Source organism: Melospiza melodia, chromosome 10 (genome assembly GCF_035770615.1).
Source record: "Melospiza melodia melodia isolate bMelMel2 chromosome 10, bMelMel2.pri, whole genome shotgun sequence".
NCBI classification, from domain to species: domain Eukaryota; kingdom Metazoa; phylum Chordata; class Aves; order Passeriformes; family Passerellidae; genus Melospiza; species Melospiza melodia.
The window spans coordinates 24,548,649-24,566,960 of record NC_086203.1 but is presented as its reverse complement, the minus strand read 5'-3'; the positions used below and the strand labels follow the sequence as shown (position 1 = coordinate 24,566,960).

The 18,312-nt window shown below is 38.3% G+C and overlaps 1 protein-coding gene across 3 annotated transcripts in view; it reads right to left on the bottom strand.

The window, feature by feature from the left end:
* The window catches only part of ATXN7 (ataxin 7), an 86,302-nt gene that overhangs the window by 24,819 nt on the left and 43,171 nt on the right, over positions 1-18,312 (bottom strand). For 2 of the 3 annotated variants that reach the window (XM_063164930.1, XM_063164931.1), the window contains one exon: positions 11,540-11,644. The exons of the other annotated variant lie outside the window; for it this stretch is intronic. In XM_063164930.1, the coding sequence (XP_063021000.1) occupies positions 11,540-11,644 (105 nt within the window). The remainder of the gene's footprint in view (positions 1-11,539; positions 11,645-18,312) is intronic. 3 annotated transcript variants of the gene reach the window in all.

Sequence of the window (18,312 nt, the reverse complement as noted above, 5' to 3'; positions counted from 1 at the left end):
CTGGCTACTATTATTATTCTTCCTGGAAGGAAGAGAATAATGGGCTTTGAGCCAACATCAAACATCTTAAAGTTGATCAATTGAGCACTCCAGTGTGGTTACTTAGAAAATCAACTTTGCTCCTATAGGGGGTGCATGGAAAGAACCCCTCAATTTGCTACATGACACCACACAGCCAGCCTTAGCAAAAGAACAGCAAAATCACAAAAAAATAGAGTTACTGCCTTGTTTTTGGAAAAGAGTACTCTGAAGTACCAGCATGAATCAAATTCCCAGAACCTCTAGAACCACAAGGCAATGGATTCTGAAATACGTGGATTTTTTTCACTAGCAGCTGGAGTGTTTTACATACTGCAGAACAAAACAAATATATTGGGCAAGATTACTGGGTTTGATGTTTTCTTTTCCAAGTGAGCAAGCTTAGAAGTTCCTCAGGTTTCAGAAAACTGGAGCAAGTCCAAAATAAAATAGATGACTGAGTACAGAGGAACAACTTGACAGGCTTGTTGGTGCACAATCAAGTGACAGCATTTTATGCCTTAGTATCAACTACAGTTACACAACATGCTTGTTTACACCAGAAAACCAAAATATAACTGCTACTCATGCAGCACATGTGCACACATAGAATAAAGGTTTCTATACAGAATTATGTCATTTCCAGGGACTAAAATTAGGAAAGGACATCGAGTCCATTAGATTTCAAGTGTACAGCCACAGCTATTGTGAATCTCTGCCACCTGGACAACTGGGACAGGGCAGAGGAAATAGCAAACACTCCAGGAGCTCTGCAGGGCTTTCACCACATCCTAACTATCTCCCAACCCCAGCCTTCCTAGATATGTTCTTGTAATCACAGAAAAAGAAGATAAGTATGGCCCTAAAGGTCAGTGCCCATCCTCAGTCTGAACAGAGACAAATCCTACAGAGATACAAACTTGGCACTGACCAGTTCCTAGGTGTCCTTCTCAGTCTTGGCAAGCAAGATGTGAGCATCAAGCCTTGCAATACCACACACATGTATAAGTTTATATAATTTCTGTGGCTATTAAAGCAATCCCAGGTATTTTTAGAAGCTAGCTGGTGGATTGCTTCGTGACCCACACAGTGACCTTTGGTCAAATAGTACATGTCGCTGTGATGGGAGGGGACTGAACTGTGGCAGTTTTAAAACCTTTCCTCTGACCTTAGAGGCCAGCAGAGAGCCAGTGTGGCATCTTTCCAGGCATATACATGGTTACATGTGGCTTGCCAGAGGCTGCAAGCCAAAAGGAAACTGAGGAAAATGAGTGCTGGCTCATCCCATGCCAATGATGAGCAGGGCCAGAGCTTTTACAGAGTACTACAGGGCTTCTCATTATACTCTAGAAAAGTGAAAGAACTAAAAACAATTACTTCATGAAGCCCACCCTAATACAGTAGAAAACTAAAATGTTTAAGAACTCAGGTGACAACTTCAGCCATGCAGTAACAAAAGAAACACAGCCAATTTTCCTCTTAGCAAGGAGAAGAGCCATGAATTCCATGTGAATACCATATGTACCATCACACAGTGATGAACAGCTCTTAAAACTCCCAGTGTACATCACGCAAAAATGACAGCTCCAACCCAGCTCTACAGATAATCTACAAACATCGGAAAGTTTTAGCCTCAAAGGTGGAAGGGTGCCTGAAAGGGGCACACCTTCTCCCTAATGCACAGAATTCACCACAATGCTCCACAGAAACCAGGGCTTTTCCAAGAGCCAGACATGACAAACAGGTTCTTTGCAACCAGCGGGGTCAGACAGGGAGGACACAGCACAAAACCACTCCTGGCCTAGCAGAGGGAGAAAATCCTGTGCGGTGAAAATGTAAGAAAAGAAAACACTTCCTTTTGGAAAGCTACTTCATACAGAATTGTGAATTAGAGATTTTGTGACAATCTTGCCAAACAACAAGGAAAAACTCAGTTATGTAGGAACTGCTTCAACCCTGCAGGAGCCTGGTCTAATTGCATCCTTTACAAAGCAGTGCAGAGGGAGAGTGTCATACCAACCTGGGCAACTTGTTATCAGGGGAAGAGAGAACAGAAAATAGGACAAGAGTCTCTTGACAGTGGTCCTTCTTTTTCTAATGCAACTTGGTGAAACAAAACAGGATTGCTGCCTTGTGGCCTCTGACACAGCAGAACTTGCATAAGGACAAATGTTTTTCCTATATTTTTTTGTTACTGTTGAAAAGATTAATCTGCTTCCCAACTGCACAACAACTGCAGGAATATATACACAAGTTAGAGCAAAAATAATTATTTTCAATACAAACACTACATTACATATTTGTTTTATCAATAGGAGATAATAAGGTTTGGAAGTATTTTGGCTGCTACTGCCTGAGGTAGCTAATGATGACCTAATTAGACAATAATATCACAAACTTACATAAAGTTACATATAATATTTATCTATTCCTGTTAATTTTCTACATTTAAAAAAGATATTTTAATTGATCCATACCGTTACGGAGCTCTCACAGAGTTGGATAATGCAAGAGCTAATCAAAGACTGATACTGAAAAGCTGTTTGAATTACAGGTAGACTCAACACACCACTTAGAAATCTGAATTGCCTTCCAGGCCATTTACATTACTTGGATATAATTATTTAGTGTTAAACTGAATTAAGCCTAATGAGAAGCTTAAAAAGGTGGCATTAATTGTGTTATTTTGAAAGTGAATTTGACCCTGCAGTTAATAAATAACTTTTAAAAGAGCCATGTGGTTATTGATTGCTCTTCATCAATAAACTTACAGGTTTCATCGTACAGAAGGTGTTATACACTCCCTCTTCTGCTTATATCTTAAAAACACAGTTTCTAGACTTAAAGTGTATCATATAGCTGTGTCTAAACCAAAATGTTATAGATTTGTTTTAATTTGGTAAAAAAAATATCATCCCAAGTCTTTCTGAAAGCTTGACTCATGCCTAATGCCTGGTTACCATCCAGTGCACTATTGCTGTAGGTGAGAATGTAGATTTTAAAGTGCTGCCTATTTTTCCAGAGGTGGCAGTTGAAGTTCCTGCAAAACATTGTTTTTATGTTGGTCCAGCATGGATAACTTTTTTCCACCTAGTACACTACACCTCATCTTCCCTGGGGGCCATTCTTCTAATAGCAAAAGCTGCTGAAGGCTACACATACATCCTGCTGTCTAAAAAATATTATTCACAGTATGGAAAATGAGAATTGTCGAATAACATTAAGAAGTCCAAACAGAAACAGTAAAGGCAATGCAAAAGAAACTAAAAGATTAACTATTACTAGGTGCACACACATGCATGCATCCATCTCTTCCCTTGATGCTCAGTGCCTGATAAAGCCAGATCTGTCTCAAGCAGGACACATTCTTGTTGCCCTCACCCCCCCCCCAAAATGTGCAAAATCCAAGAACATCACAGCATTACACAAACCAATTTAATAGTATTGCTGCCAAAACATTGAGAGAGGAAAAACTTGTGAAAAAGCTTTTGTTTGTTTTGCCCTGTTTAGCCTCTCCTCCTTTCTACCAATTTTATCCCTTGTTACAGAGCAATAAAACCAGCACTGTACCTACTTCATTCTCCCTCCTTCAAGGTAATTTTGTCCTACCTTCCTTATTTTGCTTCCTCCTTATTGTCTTCATCTCTTTCTTTTTACGTGTCTTTGACTCAAGTTCTTTGTTTTACATTTCCCTTTTTAGCTATTCCCCAGTGTCCTCTCTTTCCCCTCCTCGGACACACACACACACAGACTGCAAACCACTTAATTCCAGCTGTGCTGAGGCAGCCCTGCCAAAGCTGGGCACCACTGCCCCAGGCAGCTACTGCAGAGCCAGCTGTACTGGGTGCACTGGAACCTTCACAAGAAGCAGTGTAAATGATGGTTACTGATGGGATTTCCTATCTGACCTGTGAGGTTGTGCTTGCAGAGAAAAAAGAGACCATCCCAAACACAGCAGTTGTTCAAGAGTCAGATGCTGGGATGAGAGGGTACAGTCTGTGCAACTGGAAACTATGTCCTTCCATGGGGAGGGGGAAGGCAAAAAACCAACCAAAAATTATTTTCTTCATGACAGTTCAATACTCAAAACAATTTTACAAGCTTCCCAGAATACTCCTCCCTGGAATCACAAAGCGCTGTGGTATTCACTGAGGTTTGCAGTTCTTGGAATAATCTACACAGTTCATGAGAACACACTTCTCCCCAAAAAACAAATGAGAAAGTCCTTATAAATAATTCATCTGCATGTGGTTAGCTTTTGAAATTAAACTACTACTAACCCCACCCTCCAACCCCAAGTTTGTATCTCCATGGTTCTGACAGATTCCCATCTCTCCAGAAGAGCAGAAATTAGTTTTTGTTTTTTACTTCAACTCAGGCTCCTTCCGCCTCCCCAGCTCTTACACAGGTTGCAGCTCCGTTCTCCTGCACCCAGCTTGGGGCAGTGTGCCAGAGCCTGCGTGCCCACGGCCTGCCCTCAGTGAGTGCCACCTCCCCTGGCTGAGCTCCAGCCTGGAGGAGTGGCCTAGGCGGCAGAAAGAACCCTTTTAGCTGAGAAGGAAACCTTCCAAGGATGTGGATCACGTAAGCTGATGCAGAGTGGCCTTCCCTGACCCTGCAGAAAGTCAGGAATGATGGCTGGGAGAGCTGTGTCCTGTTCGTGCCATTTCCTCTCACAAAATGAGTTCTGAGTGATGAAACTCAGCTTTAATTCTAGATCGGTTAAGTCCTCTCATTGTCATTTTTTTGTCACTAAACAAGTCATTTTTAATTGCAGACCTGATGCAACTATCCCACCTGGCTATCCTCAAAGTGAAACTGTAGTCATTTACACTCAATAACAACTTTTTATTGGAATTACTTGTTCTCTTTAGATCTTATTCCTATTGATCAACATGCTTTCTCCCTCTTGCTGAACTCCTGTTTCTGTGATAGTGAACATGGCACTGCTTCTTCTTTTCCCACAAAGATAAATATTTGTTTTTCGTTCTTTCTTTCCACTTGTTCTTCCCCATCACCATTTGTTTTGAAAAGAGAGCAGTCAGTCCCAGTGTCCAAACAAATATCCAGCAAGGAGATCACTATAAAGGAGCAGGGTTCTCACGGAACCCTTGCATAATTTTGTATGTTAGTCTAGCTTTAAATATTTTAACATTTCAGTAAGAATGGAATAGAAAAACTATACTGTCTCTTCAGCCAATATTAAACCAAAAGGATTTTTGCATCCTTTTGGTCTTCTGCTATGGCAGAACAGCATAAAATTAATTTCACATTAACCAAAGGTAAGAAGAGCCTAAAGCACACCAAGCACTTGAAGTGTGCAGTATTTTAGCACACACAGTGCTGTCAAGAGACTAACATGAGTTACATGGTAAGCAGTAAACTGAATAATCACTATCTCCTAAATTCGAAGCTGAACATCACCTTTTTTCTTAGCTGATACTTAAAAATTGCTTTGTCTTCAACCAGAGCTTGACAAACTCATGTACCCACAAAAAGGAGGAAGTTGTACTAGAAAACTGCCATCAGCTTCTCCAGCAGACTCCCTGTGCTTTCATGCAATAAACAAAGACCACAGCCATTCTGTGTACAAAAATAATCTTCTGCATGTGAACAGTCTGTGATGATAGAAGTAACCACAGCACCGAACTCCACCACTCTGTAAAAATCTGCATGACACATTTGGTATTCAGCTAAGGGCTTGGGGTGCACATTTCAAAAGCTCAAAATATGTTTACAGAGTTTCTTTCCACATTATAATAATTTCTTATTTAATGATGCATTATTTAAAAATGACTAAATAGCCAGCTGAAACTTTTCCTTCTGAAACAAATCCTGTGTTGACCTCTGATCACGTTCCCTGGTATTTGCCAAGACAATTCTTGCAAAAGCTACAGAATTTCACAAATTTCTACTAAGAAATTAAACTAGTTGTTGCTGGACCCACAGATTAAGATCCAGCTGCTGCAACTTGGACTGTGTGGAGGACTGTGCATTTAAACAGAAGCTGATAATGATAATTTGTCAAAACATATACATTAACTGGAGCCATAATATGCCAAATGCCACCTGTGCATGTTTGGCAATATGCTTGGCAGATTGCTCCAGCACAGCTGTGACATACCACAGAATATTCAGGTTTGTTTTGGCTGTTACACTTCTACAGAAGATCACTGATACCCAAGAAAATTCTTACAATTTATAAAAAACCTTTTCACACTGCTTTAAAAAGACTTCAGTGAACAGTGGACATTAATTACTGAAACAAATTGTTTGCTGTCAAAAGTATGCAGGCCACAATGAAGACTTATCCCTCCAAAATGTGCTTGAGCTCATCCTATCTCCCACGAGAAAAAAAACCACACACTCAAAAAAAAAATCCCCAACCAACCCAAAAACCAAGCAACAACAACCCAGTCCTCAGGTCCAATGGCTTTGGAACAAGATTCAGTACATTCCTTTCTTTTCTTATCAGCTTCAAATGCTGCCTTGCACAGACACTTTGACTTTGTAATCCATGAATTCATGCTAAACATGATCTCTTATTCTACTTTAAACACGCAATACATGCACAACAACTTAAAAACATTAAATATTGACAGATTTTTCAGAACGATTAGCTGCTGCCAAATTTAACAAAAACACAGTAGGACAAATTTATACTCAATTCATGGTGTGAGAAGAACCCAAACATTTAACACTGCAGGGACTGTAATACTTAAGTTATGTATTATACACATCCAAAATACATCAGCACACCAACAGAGATAGTTAACAGGTCATTTTTCTCAATTAAAATCACAAGTATCACGTGTTCTCTCTGAATCCAGACACTTAACACCAACACAAAAAAAACCCTTTAGGACTCTTGAAGTGGAGACCTGTAAATGAAAGGTGGGTGTGGGCCCTGGCTGGGGGAGGAAGGACCTCGGTTACACAATCAGATGAAGGAGAATCACTAAAGACCTCAAAATGACTTGGAGGATGGACCCAAGTAACCAGCAAACATCTCTTTCTCTACTGCCAGGATCTGCCCTCCAAGTAAAAGGTTGTGTGATGCTCTATTCCAATTCCACAACTTCCTAGAAACCACAACAGATGATGGGCATATCTGTACAGTAACCCTGCTTCTGATTCATACACTTCATGTTTAAACCTGCACTGATTGGAAACCAGAATGTTTAAGCAATTCTCCATCAGCTCTCAGGACAGCAGCAGCAGGCAAAGCTCCTGGTGGTTGCTCACCTTTGCCACTGTGCCAAACCCATGCAAGTTAATCAAAACACTTGACATAGCTTTTTAATGACTCAACAGCCCAACACACTATCATCATCTCTTTCCAACATGTACTGTATTCATGGTTTTCACAATCACTACATGAGTCACAGGCACTCTCAGTGTAAGTTTTACAGGTAGCCGTCATTATTGCTGAGAGTTTAACCCTACTTTGTATTCATGGAAACTAAGGCACAGAGGGGGGAAAAAAACCTCTGGAAAAAAAAAAAAAAAAAAAAAAAAAAAGCAAAGTTATAAGGAAGAAACCCCACACATGTCTATGCTGATGCTACTTTCACACTGCTGAGCTCTCAGCCAGAGAGCAGCCCAGCCAGGGCAGAGAAGCAGCTCTCATTAGCCAGGAGGCTGATAACCACAGGGAGATGAGATAAACCTGTGGAACAGCTGAAATGCCAACAAAAGGTCACACAGCCTGAAAACCACGGCACTTCAGGGCTTCCACGAACAACCTGAAATAACTGTCACAATGGCTTCCTCAAAGAGCAACCTTTGGGTGCAGCACAAGAACTGCATCTACCATGTCTTGGGGGAGGAAAGAACAGAAATCAAAGGGAGACAGGCACATCCCGCTGTCATGAGGAGTGTGACAGCTGGCACAGCATCACCCAGGGTGTAGAGAAATACTCCTGGAGAAAAACACTTTCTGGGAATAGGTCATCAAGATAAGTGATCCCAGGTGCTTCACCCACAAGACTCAGTGCCTGAACATTTTATCTTTTTTCCATCTTTCACCTCTGAACTGATCTTGACTCATCTAAGGAAGATGCTGATGCCATCAAAGTGCAGCCATTCACAAAGCAGCAGCAGGAACAGGAGCAATAAAAGGGCTGCAATCACTTGCCTGGCCCCCCAAATGAAAACAGCTGTGATCTGACAGAACAGAGGATTTGTCTTTAAACAGCTTTTCCTTGGCTGGCTTGCTCCTGCCCCACCATGTCCCCAGCAGTGCTGCCACCCTAAGCCAAGGGCTAAAGCCATTGGACTGCCCTGCAGGCCAGTTTCTGTTCACAGGCTGGAAGGAATGCCACAAGCTGACTTCAGACATCTCATTATATTGGATTGCTCTAAAAACAAACCTGCACGTGGTGTTATGCACAACAGCTTTACAAATCAAGCACAGTACACATATCAACATCACTGAATAAATTATTAAAATGGAAATTCATAGCCCAGACACATGCTTGGATTGCCTAAACAAGTAGAATTTTATTTTACATTAGTATATCTTCTAGTCAAATGCATGAAATAGAAAAGAATCAGTTACATAAACAAATCTGTCATTTGTATCAATAAAGTATTTTACTGAAAAGGTTATATATTCTAATTAATAAGGTTACATTTAAATTATTTCTGACTACTTATGGTCCAGAGAAAAAAGCCAGCATATGTCCTGCAAAGCACTTTCAGCCTACCTAGTTAAGTAGTTTATCACAAATATGCTTTGGAAGAAATTAATTAGCTCATTAGATTTAACTAATAGTTTGTTTAGCTTTCCTTTGACAAAAGCGACATTTTAACAGAGCATATTCTACGACTTCAGAAAACAAAATTTCACATGACAAATTTCAAAGAACACCAAGTACAGCAACACACATCACCAGGAGCTATAGAATATTTTAAGAGATTAATACTTCTCAGGCAACATTTAAAAATAAAAGATCCTAAGAACATAACAGAAAGATACATTGATGGACTGCGACTTTCCAGAATTTTTCAATTCCTGAAATCATATCATCAATAAAAAATTTAATTCAGGGTGAACTGACTGTGGTGAATCCAAAGAGTGCTTTACCTTTTTGTTATCATGATAACACACTTTTTGTTTTAAAATAACCATGTTTTGAGGACTTCAGCAATTTCCTTCTCCTGAGCTATACTGTTTAAAAAATAGATCATTGTCTGGTAATCAGTCACCTGCCATATTTATCAGCTTTCATATTTAATAATCTAAATTAAGGGACAGCTGTGATAGGATTTAAAAAATGGGAAGGCTGATAGAAGGCTTTGAGAGCTAGTGCTACACAAAATCACCAAGTCAGCCTCCTTACCTTTCTGAGGCTATTAGATTGGCAAACTAAGGTCCTTTAATGACGTTCACCCCACCCAAGCCTGTTTTTCTCATCAGAATGACCCCGCCTGTTTCCTCTGCACGCCACAGCCCACGCCAGGCTCTTCATTGTTCAGAACAAGCTTAAGAAACACTAAGAATAACCTCATCATTTCTATCCACTCCTTCTACACTTCTCCTAAAGTATGAATCTGCCACTGATGTAAGGCTTGTATTAGAGAAATGTTCCCATTTAGAGATCACACTTCTATAAAATGATACAGAATGGAAATGTTATGTTAGTATTTATTACGACTTTTAAAAATACTTCCCATACCTTCATTTTGCAGTTCCCTGTTCACTCTGTGCCTTTTAAATTGCAAACAAAGAGCTGGAATTAACTTCACAAAATTACAAAAGAGCTGGAATTAACTTCACATAACAAGTCTAACAGCAGTCCAGGCAGCATTACAAGATGCCATGTTTCCATGTCCATGCTCAAGACAATGCTGCACCTATTCAGCTCCTGAGCTGCTTCTGCCACCTGTCCACAGGGACAAACACAATGCTGCTTTTCCCACCAGACACCTGTTTGTCAGGCAGTGTTTGGAAATCACCTGCTTACTTCATAAAGACAACCTTGAGTGTCTGCAGCTATCCACAGCTCTCTATCACTACAATATTACTGACCTCAAGATGGAATATTCAATATGCCATCACTCAGAACTTGGTATCATCCAGTCCTCCCCCATAAATTTATTTTTAGCCATCAGAATCAGTTTAATATGATATTTTAGAAGGAGTTATTGGACATCTTAAGTTGATATTGTGACATGGGAGGAATCTCACTGGCAAGGGGTACACTTGCTCTTGGCTAGTGGAAAGGCTTACAGCAACCAGAACAAGAAAAGCAAGAAAAGATGGCCTTTTCTTCTTCTGGTTCCCAACAGCTCTGGAAAATTATATTCACAAAACCGTGGGTTTAAAAAAATTATTAGTACAGCCACCCACAGAATAACAAGCAAACTATTGAGAATTATGGCACAAAACCTATTCAGGTTATTTTCTGAGTCACACTGTGTGACACAACTGCAGGATCCAGCAGCAAGGGTAGAGCTATATAATCCATAAGGCAGTATAACAAAAAGCCAAGTTAGAGGGAGAAAGGATAAGAAGTTCACCCTCTGCACAGCCCAGTAAGGCCCTTCTCCAGTCTCGAGGAAGCAGAAGTCATATTTTCTTGCCAAAGCATTGGATTAGTTAAGGTGCACAAAAGGTATATCCCTTTTTCTCAACTCTGGAAGAGGTTTCCTGCCCATACCCAGCTTGTATCCTATGAACACCAAGCCAACCAGTAGGGGCACTGGCCTAGAGAAAAGAGTGTACAAATACATGCACACATGGGGAGGAAGAGCAGTTCAGATGCTTTGTCCATCATGTTTATTAGGAGTTGGTCAGAAAACTTCTCATTAATTTCTTAAGAAACAAAAAGCTGATTTCCAAAAACCTTCCTATTCAAATATTGGCATTAAACTGTTTGAGGTTAATTTCTAGTCTTGAGAGGAGCATGGAAAAGCAGAACTGCCAACCACCCCCAGTCAGGCCTGGAGGAAATAACCAAGCACTTGAACTGGCACAGCACTTCACATTTTCTCACTCCTCTCTAAACACTGGCCAACCACCACAACAAGAGCTTCCTTATATAGTATATATACAAAACCACTGGACCAGTAAAACAAATACAAATTGATAATTCTGAAAATAAATAAATAAGCTTACTGGCTATGGGAAGCTTACTACATTTTATAAATTTCACTAAGTTTAGCTTTCAGTTCTAGTTCACACTGTACCAGAACCCATGTAAAAATAATCTGTATAAATACACAAAGAGAAATGACACACAGAGACACAAACACTACACATATTGGCTGTGAAATACACTAGATATGTCATTTTGAAACTGAACTGTAGCTATGCAGCATTTTAAGAAAACAAAAAACAAAAAAACAGATCTTTATGTAACTGCATTAAAACGTATATAAAATTATCAAATACAGGTTATGTTCTTTGACATTTTTTATAATTTAATGATCTATTTACCATCTATTTTAAAAAAATTGCCAGGCTTAATCCTGATTTAACCTCACCCTTAATTATTAAAAATAGTTAAGCACTTACCATAATGTGATTGAAATGCCTGTGGTTTTACGACCTGATTACAGTGGTTACACATCACCAAATAGAAATCATCATGAGCCGGGCAAAGACCAAATATTGGCATATCTAAAAACAAAAAGACAAAATGGCATCTCTCAGCTGCTGACAATTATAGAAAAACAGTTTAATTACAGAGCCATGACACTAGTGTTGAATCAAAATTTTAGAGACATTTGTATCAAATTTGAAAATGAGGAAAAAAGAGCATTTAATGCAATAGATAATTTTGTGCTGGAGTACAAAAAGATTTACAAAAGCAAAAATCTTACTACAAAGATAAATGTAAAATGAGTGATTACTTGTAGAAAACATCTATTAGAAAACTGATTTAGGACTGATTATTTTATACCAGATGCAATAATGCAATAAAAAAAGACTGACTTCAATTGAGACAAACACAACATAAGAGGGGATGTTTTATGTATTCTGAAAAGGGCTTTGGATTTTATTCCAATGTCATTAAATGAATTCAAAAGTGAACTTCATTTGCTATTTAATTTTTTTAAACCATTTTAAACACACAGTCATTCACTGGGCTGAATTACATGCCTAATGGTTTTATTTGTTTAACAGTGCATTATAGTCCAGCCATCTGCTGCCAGAGATCCATGGAGCAGCTAACAGGAGACAGAACCAGAGATAACAGTATGTCAAAGCATGTGTGGATTGCAGAGATAACACACATACTTGGAGACTTTTACAAATAAAATTAGTTTCTGTATTCTTCAATTTTTCTGTATTCTGTATTCTTCAATTTTACTTTGAAGAATACAGTTTGTTAAGAATATATTTAACAGTTATAACTGCATTCAGAGACTACTGGAGCAATACATTCAGCATTCACTACAAAACGTAAAGGTATATTACGTTTATATAATTAAAAATGTTATTCAATCATTAAAAGACAAAAAATGGAACCTGCAAACATAATACGTGGCTATGGATCTGTAACACTATATAAAGGTTAAAAACTGATATAAGCAAACTTATTTTCTTATAAAAACCCTCAAGTAGTAGATTTATCTTAATAGAAACTTAGAAAATAAGTTAAACTTGTTTACTCTTGTTCTAGAACTGACCCTAGAGTTTTGTTTTACAGCTACTAATTTGCCTGTGTATACTTTTAGCAACATCCACTGCTTTGTTCATTAACAGAACAGCAATTATGAAATAAATTGAGTGTGTTTCACATTTAGCGTGCCATAATTCAAGGTAACTGCTCAGAGAAAGACACCATCAGCCCTGTCCACTTTGTTGCTCACAGACAGAGAATATAGCCACACCAAAACTACTTCCAGAATTAGTATGTATCTTCATCATAAAAAAAATTCAATACTTTTATTTAGAAGACATAAGGCTTATCCCACATTTTCCACACATCTTACTAGTGCTACACAAAATTAATCATGACACCTGCAATAACAGCCCCAACTGGATTTTGCAGTTGGATGCAAATGCAATGACCAAAGACATCTAACTTGGATGAGATCACAGTTACCCTCACCTGAATCACAGACACCTTTTCACAACTGAGGTTACATCAAATAAACAAATCATCTCGTTTGCACTTTAAGTAGCAACTCTTGCTTATTTATTTATATGATATTTATTGAAAAAACATGAAAACCTGTGACACACCTAACTACTGCAAGCCAGGCAAAATTAGTAAATATATGCTGGGGGGGGGGGGGAATCAGATAGGAATAATAAACGTCTATTTTTCAATATCTACTTTCTGTGATGTAATATCAAGCTATGTATGAAAAGAAGTACAGGCTTAAATGTCATTGCTAATATTTCATGCAGGAAGGAGTATTCCCTTTGGGTATGCCCATGTATCAAAGTTTATACACACAAGCAAATACTCCAGGGTCACTTTCACCAAGAGCTGAGATGAATGGGACAGTGACAGCATGCACTGCCTGATATTTACATTGTTAACAGCCCACAGAGAGGCTGCTCCTGTGTGATGCCCTGACAACTGTAAATCCACACCCTGGAACCTGCTCCCATAGCTGTGCCTTTCACACTGTGCTGGATTCTCAGACTTTACACCAGCTTTACTGAATGCAGGGGGAATTGTTAACAGTGCAAGACAAAGCATTCCTTCAGACCAGTCAGAGACACCACATCCATGTGCCGTCACTCTAAGAAACCTTCCATGAATATTGCTGGCAATACAGAACTGCAATTTTAAATGGTAACTGAGACAAATTGACAGAAATTGATGTTAAAAAAAAGGTGTTTTCCTAGTTCAGTTTGAGGATCCCAAGAAATCTGAATAATTTACAAAGGTCCTTTACACTGTGAAACACCTTCAGTTTTAAAATATTAGCTCCAGGTGACAGAAAGCAATGACAATGCCAGGAGAAAGAAACAAACTCACAAAGGACCATTCTAAGAGTAAAACCACTTGACACAGAGAAAAGAATTTGCTGCACACACCAAATCACAACCTGATTTCAAAGGATTTCATGCACAAGACTCCAGCCACATCACATAAATCAATGCAAAAGATCTTGTACCCCACAATGGTCTCCTACAGCACTGATACCAGAACAACATCTCAACAGAACCAATGAAGGAGTAGCACAGGTCAGAGGCCTAAATGCAATTTAACAATGGCTTTGAAACCGTAAGGAGTTTGACCCAACCAAGATTATTTAAGGCTGCTGGAAGAGACCTGAGCCCACACTTCCCAATCCAGGAGCCTCATTTTTAGGCAGGTAAGCTCTCACATCTTTAATGTGCCTCATGTCATTAGTTGAGCAGGGCAAGAGCAGGATTTAGGGAAATCTTTTTCTGTGTTCCAACAGGACAAACACCTATGTGGCACTGTTAGGGAGTGACAAATTAGACCATGAAAATTCTAGAGAACAACTAACTGAACAGTTTAACAAAACTTACACAGTAAGTATGTACCAGGAGTAGGTGATGGATGCCCAATTTTTCTGCTCCCCTGTGAGCCATTTATGAAAGTTCACATATATTGTGCAGTTGGTATTCTAACATCTAATACTTTACACTTGAGCCACTTCATGACATGCACATTCTCTGTTTCGAAGTCCAATGAAGTTTCTGGTATTTCACCAGTGTCATCTCAATGCACTGTTACTCTGGGTTTGAAGATTACTTTTTGAAATACTTCACCTTGCAAAGCCTGTGCCTCTGAAGGAAGAGCCTGGCAACTGTGATTCATATGTTCCTCTTTCAAAGCTGGGCTCATTTAACTATCTCCATCTGGGAATATTTTTCAAGGTCAAACTAAAAATTTAAATCAAGACCTCAAATTTTCAATGTATTTTTCCATAAATATAGTATCAACATACAGATACTATTATAAGAGCTGTTAGTTGCATTAATTCTATTAACACTAGAAAGAAAAACAACTTCATTTACCTCCATAATAGGAAGCCTCTGGACACTGATCTCCAGAATTCACTTCTCCTTTCAAATGTAACTAAATTTTTAGAAAAACAACTTTAAATGATGAATTACTGCACTCTTTACCAAGACCAGAACAAGCCCATGCCATACACAATTCTGAGATAACTGCATCAGTTGCTGAGCATGTAATAAGGAAAATGGTCCTTACTTGGAAAAGGTGCAATGTAGCATCATTTTCTAACAAAAAAAGAAAAAGCAATAATGGCTAATTTGGCATACTGTACATCAAGTACAATGGAGCTCAGCATGTCTCATCTGGAAAGTTTTCTTACACTGATCTGCCATCTTTTCTTCTCTGAAACACATTGTGGAAACACACAAATGATTGAATAATTTCTTAGTATTTCCAGCATTCTCTTTCAGGACAGCTACACTGAAGAAACTCATGCTCATTAAAACTAACTATGCCTGCATATTCTCAATCCCTCATTTCTATTACTTAATATCACACAAAACAGAACAGATAAAACAGGCAAAAACTACCTCAGAGAACAGGCCAGCAGCTTGCATTTAATTACCCACTAGATTTCAGTGACTACCACAGCTATCTATTTTAATTGGATTTTTCTTTTCTAACTCCCCAAATGTATCAAATTTCCTATAAATCTTGTATCTTTTCAGACTGGGACCATTGCACAGTCCATCTATCCTAGTATCTAATAAGACAACATCCCTTCTAGAAATGAAATTAAATATAATCAAAAAAAGTGAGGTTAAGATCCTCTCCAGGACAGCAACTGCTGGAGGAAAAGAGTAAAGGCAGCTTGTGTGCAGAGACCAGAACAGCAGTTTCCTATTTGCCAGAAGTCTGCTTACTGCAATCCAAAGAAGGTGGAGAATGAAAACTGAATGAGAGGAAGAGAAAGCAAAACTACCAAGAGGTGACAGGGCAAAGAACAAACTATAAAGGTTATGACAAAAGAATAGAAAGCTTGATTAAAAAAAGCAAAAGGAGTATGTAAAAGTTCTGCAGAAATGTTTTTAAGCCAGAGCATTGCTAATGCTCATTCTCCCAAATCCATTCTCAGCAAAAACATCTGCTTATTAAGATTAGTTTTAAAGTCCAAACCTGATTTACAACAAAGATGTGCATTCTACTCATCACTAAGTGTAATTTGACAATGGACATTGTAGGCTGATGCCTGATGTGAACTGTAAAATGTTTTGGCTACAAAGATTCCACAGAACAGCACAACATGCCTTCAGCACTACACAAACCTGGTTATACTTCCAGAAAAAAATTAATCTCTATAGTTAATATTAGATGCATTAAAATCACAATGCCCTACACTATTAAATTTATACTGACAACCCAAATATAACTCCCTATTATCTTTACAACCTCCCAAACACAGAATTTGTTTTTAGTGGAGTCTGATCCAAATCCACCTTAAGTAAATGCACCAACTTTTATCAATTTACTAGGCTTTACATTAAGACATCAGGGAATTGTTTCAAGTACTATATAAGGAAATTGTAAATAGATCCCATTATTTTGAAATGTTGCCAAAATCTGGATTGTTTGAACTATTTACTTCACAGTAAGTTTAAATTATGTCCACCAACAGCTATCTTGAATACATTTGCTCTGCACTAGCTGGGTGTTGTCTTCTCATTAGAAGGTAATTAGTCTTGATCACACTAAGGTAAAAAATATGCCAGTACAACTTGTTTTAACTTAACTACTAGATCTCTTTCTCTACAGGCATACTTGTAGTAGAATTCTTATTGAAGACAACACAACTCTCCACTAACATCTGAGAAATTTTTGAAAAGGGTAAAAAATAGCAAAGTTGTAGTAACAAAGTAGTTGACATCTTGCAGGAAAAGAAATTTTGTGATAACTCTCATAATTTGCTTGTAACACGTGTCTCAGGTACTGTCAGATCCTGATAAAGTAATAAAAATATTTATATTTTTATCCTTTATGGCTGTGGTGAACATGTAATTTAGTATGTGAAAGCAGACAAAACCTCCCAAATTACTATTTTTAAGAGCTTGTGATCTGAGGAAGAGGCACGAGGAGGGAGAAGAAAGGCAACTAACCAGCACTGAGGACCACATGAAACAGGCTGTACCAAAACCAGGCAAATTTCAGAGAGAAAGCTCAGCTCTGTTACCACCAGACTTGGAGTCAGCCCAAAAAATGAAACTTCTGCCAAGAAATCTGCACAGCAGGTAAGCAATAGATTCACTGCTGAATCTATTACTGACATTAAGTCTCAATACCAAGTATTTTTCAGGCAGAAGGAGAATCTTGGCTGCAAACTGAGGCAGCTGCAAACAGCACTGCAATGTATCTTAACTAACCTGGTTATCTTAAGTAAAGCTCTCATCTATTTAAAGTAATACAGGTCCTCATTTTAACTGATATGAATGTTTTATTTAAAAAAATTAAGTGATCCAAGTTAGGTCCTCGAAACTTCCTTTTTATACACAAGATACTTCACTTTCTGCAGCTAAACCATTATTTTCCAAACAATATCTTCCAAACTATTTTGGAGAAACACTCAAGTGCTTATCATTTATGAACAGATGTGGTTTTGTATACTTATCAATGCTGACGTAAAATTAAACTACTGCACTCTTTTTACTGTGTACCATGCAAGATGATAACAAAAGAAGAATATTTCTAAACACATATTGTGAACAAAATAACTAAACCCATACAGAAATTAGAGTGCTCTGGTTTACACAAGTTTGGAACCAAAGTAAGAGATTCTAGCAAAACATACTTGAGGGTATTCTGCAAAATTTCAAGTAATGAACACTTAGGTATTAATAGAACACAAGTATTTTATGAACCATATGTGCAGGCCTAACCAATTTGTGGCTGCAGAGAACATACATATAACCAAACGAACAAAATATAAAATGATCAAATCTACACCCAGAAACACTGTTAAAAAAAAAAAAAAAATCTCTCCCATAAGGTTTATGCTCATGTTGCCTCAGATACAAAACAGCCTTTTAATACAAAATAAAACAAACCAAAAGCACATTCCCATATCTGAGCTGTTTCATTTAGGTTCAGAGTGCTGAAGTATTTTCTTCAACATTACTCATCTTTAAAACTCCTTGCCAACTCCACTCTGTACATTAAATAACTTACATTTCCTGCACATACAGCTTTGGAAGTCCAGCTGCTTGAGGGGACATTTGAAAGGCAGAGCTCTCCTTGGGTTCTGAGCACAAGTGCATGAACTTTGTTTCACTGAGTAGTTGCTGATTGATCAGCTGAAGGAAGGAACAGCTGAAGACTTGATTAACTGTTTTGACTGTGTTTT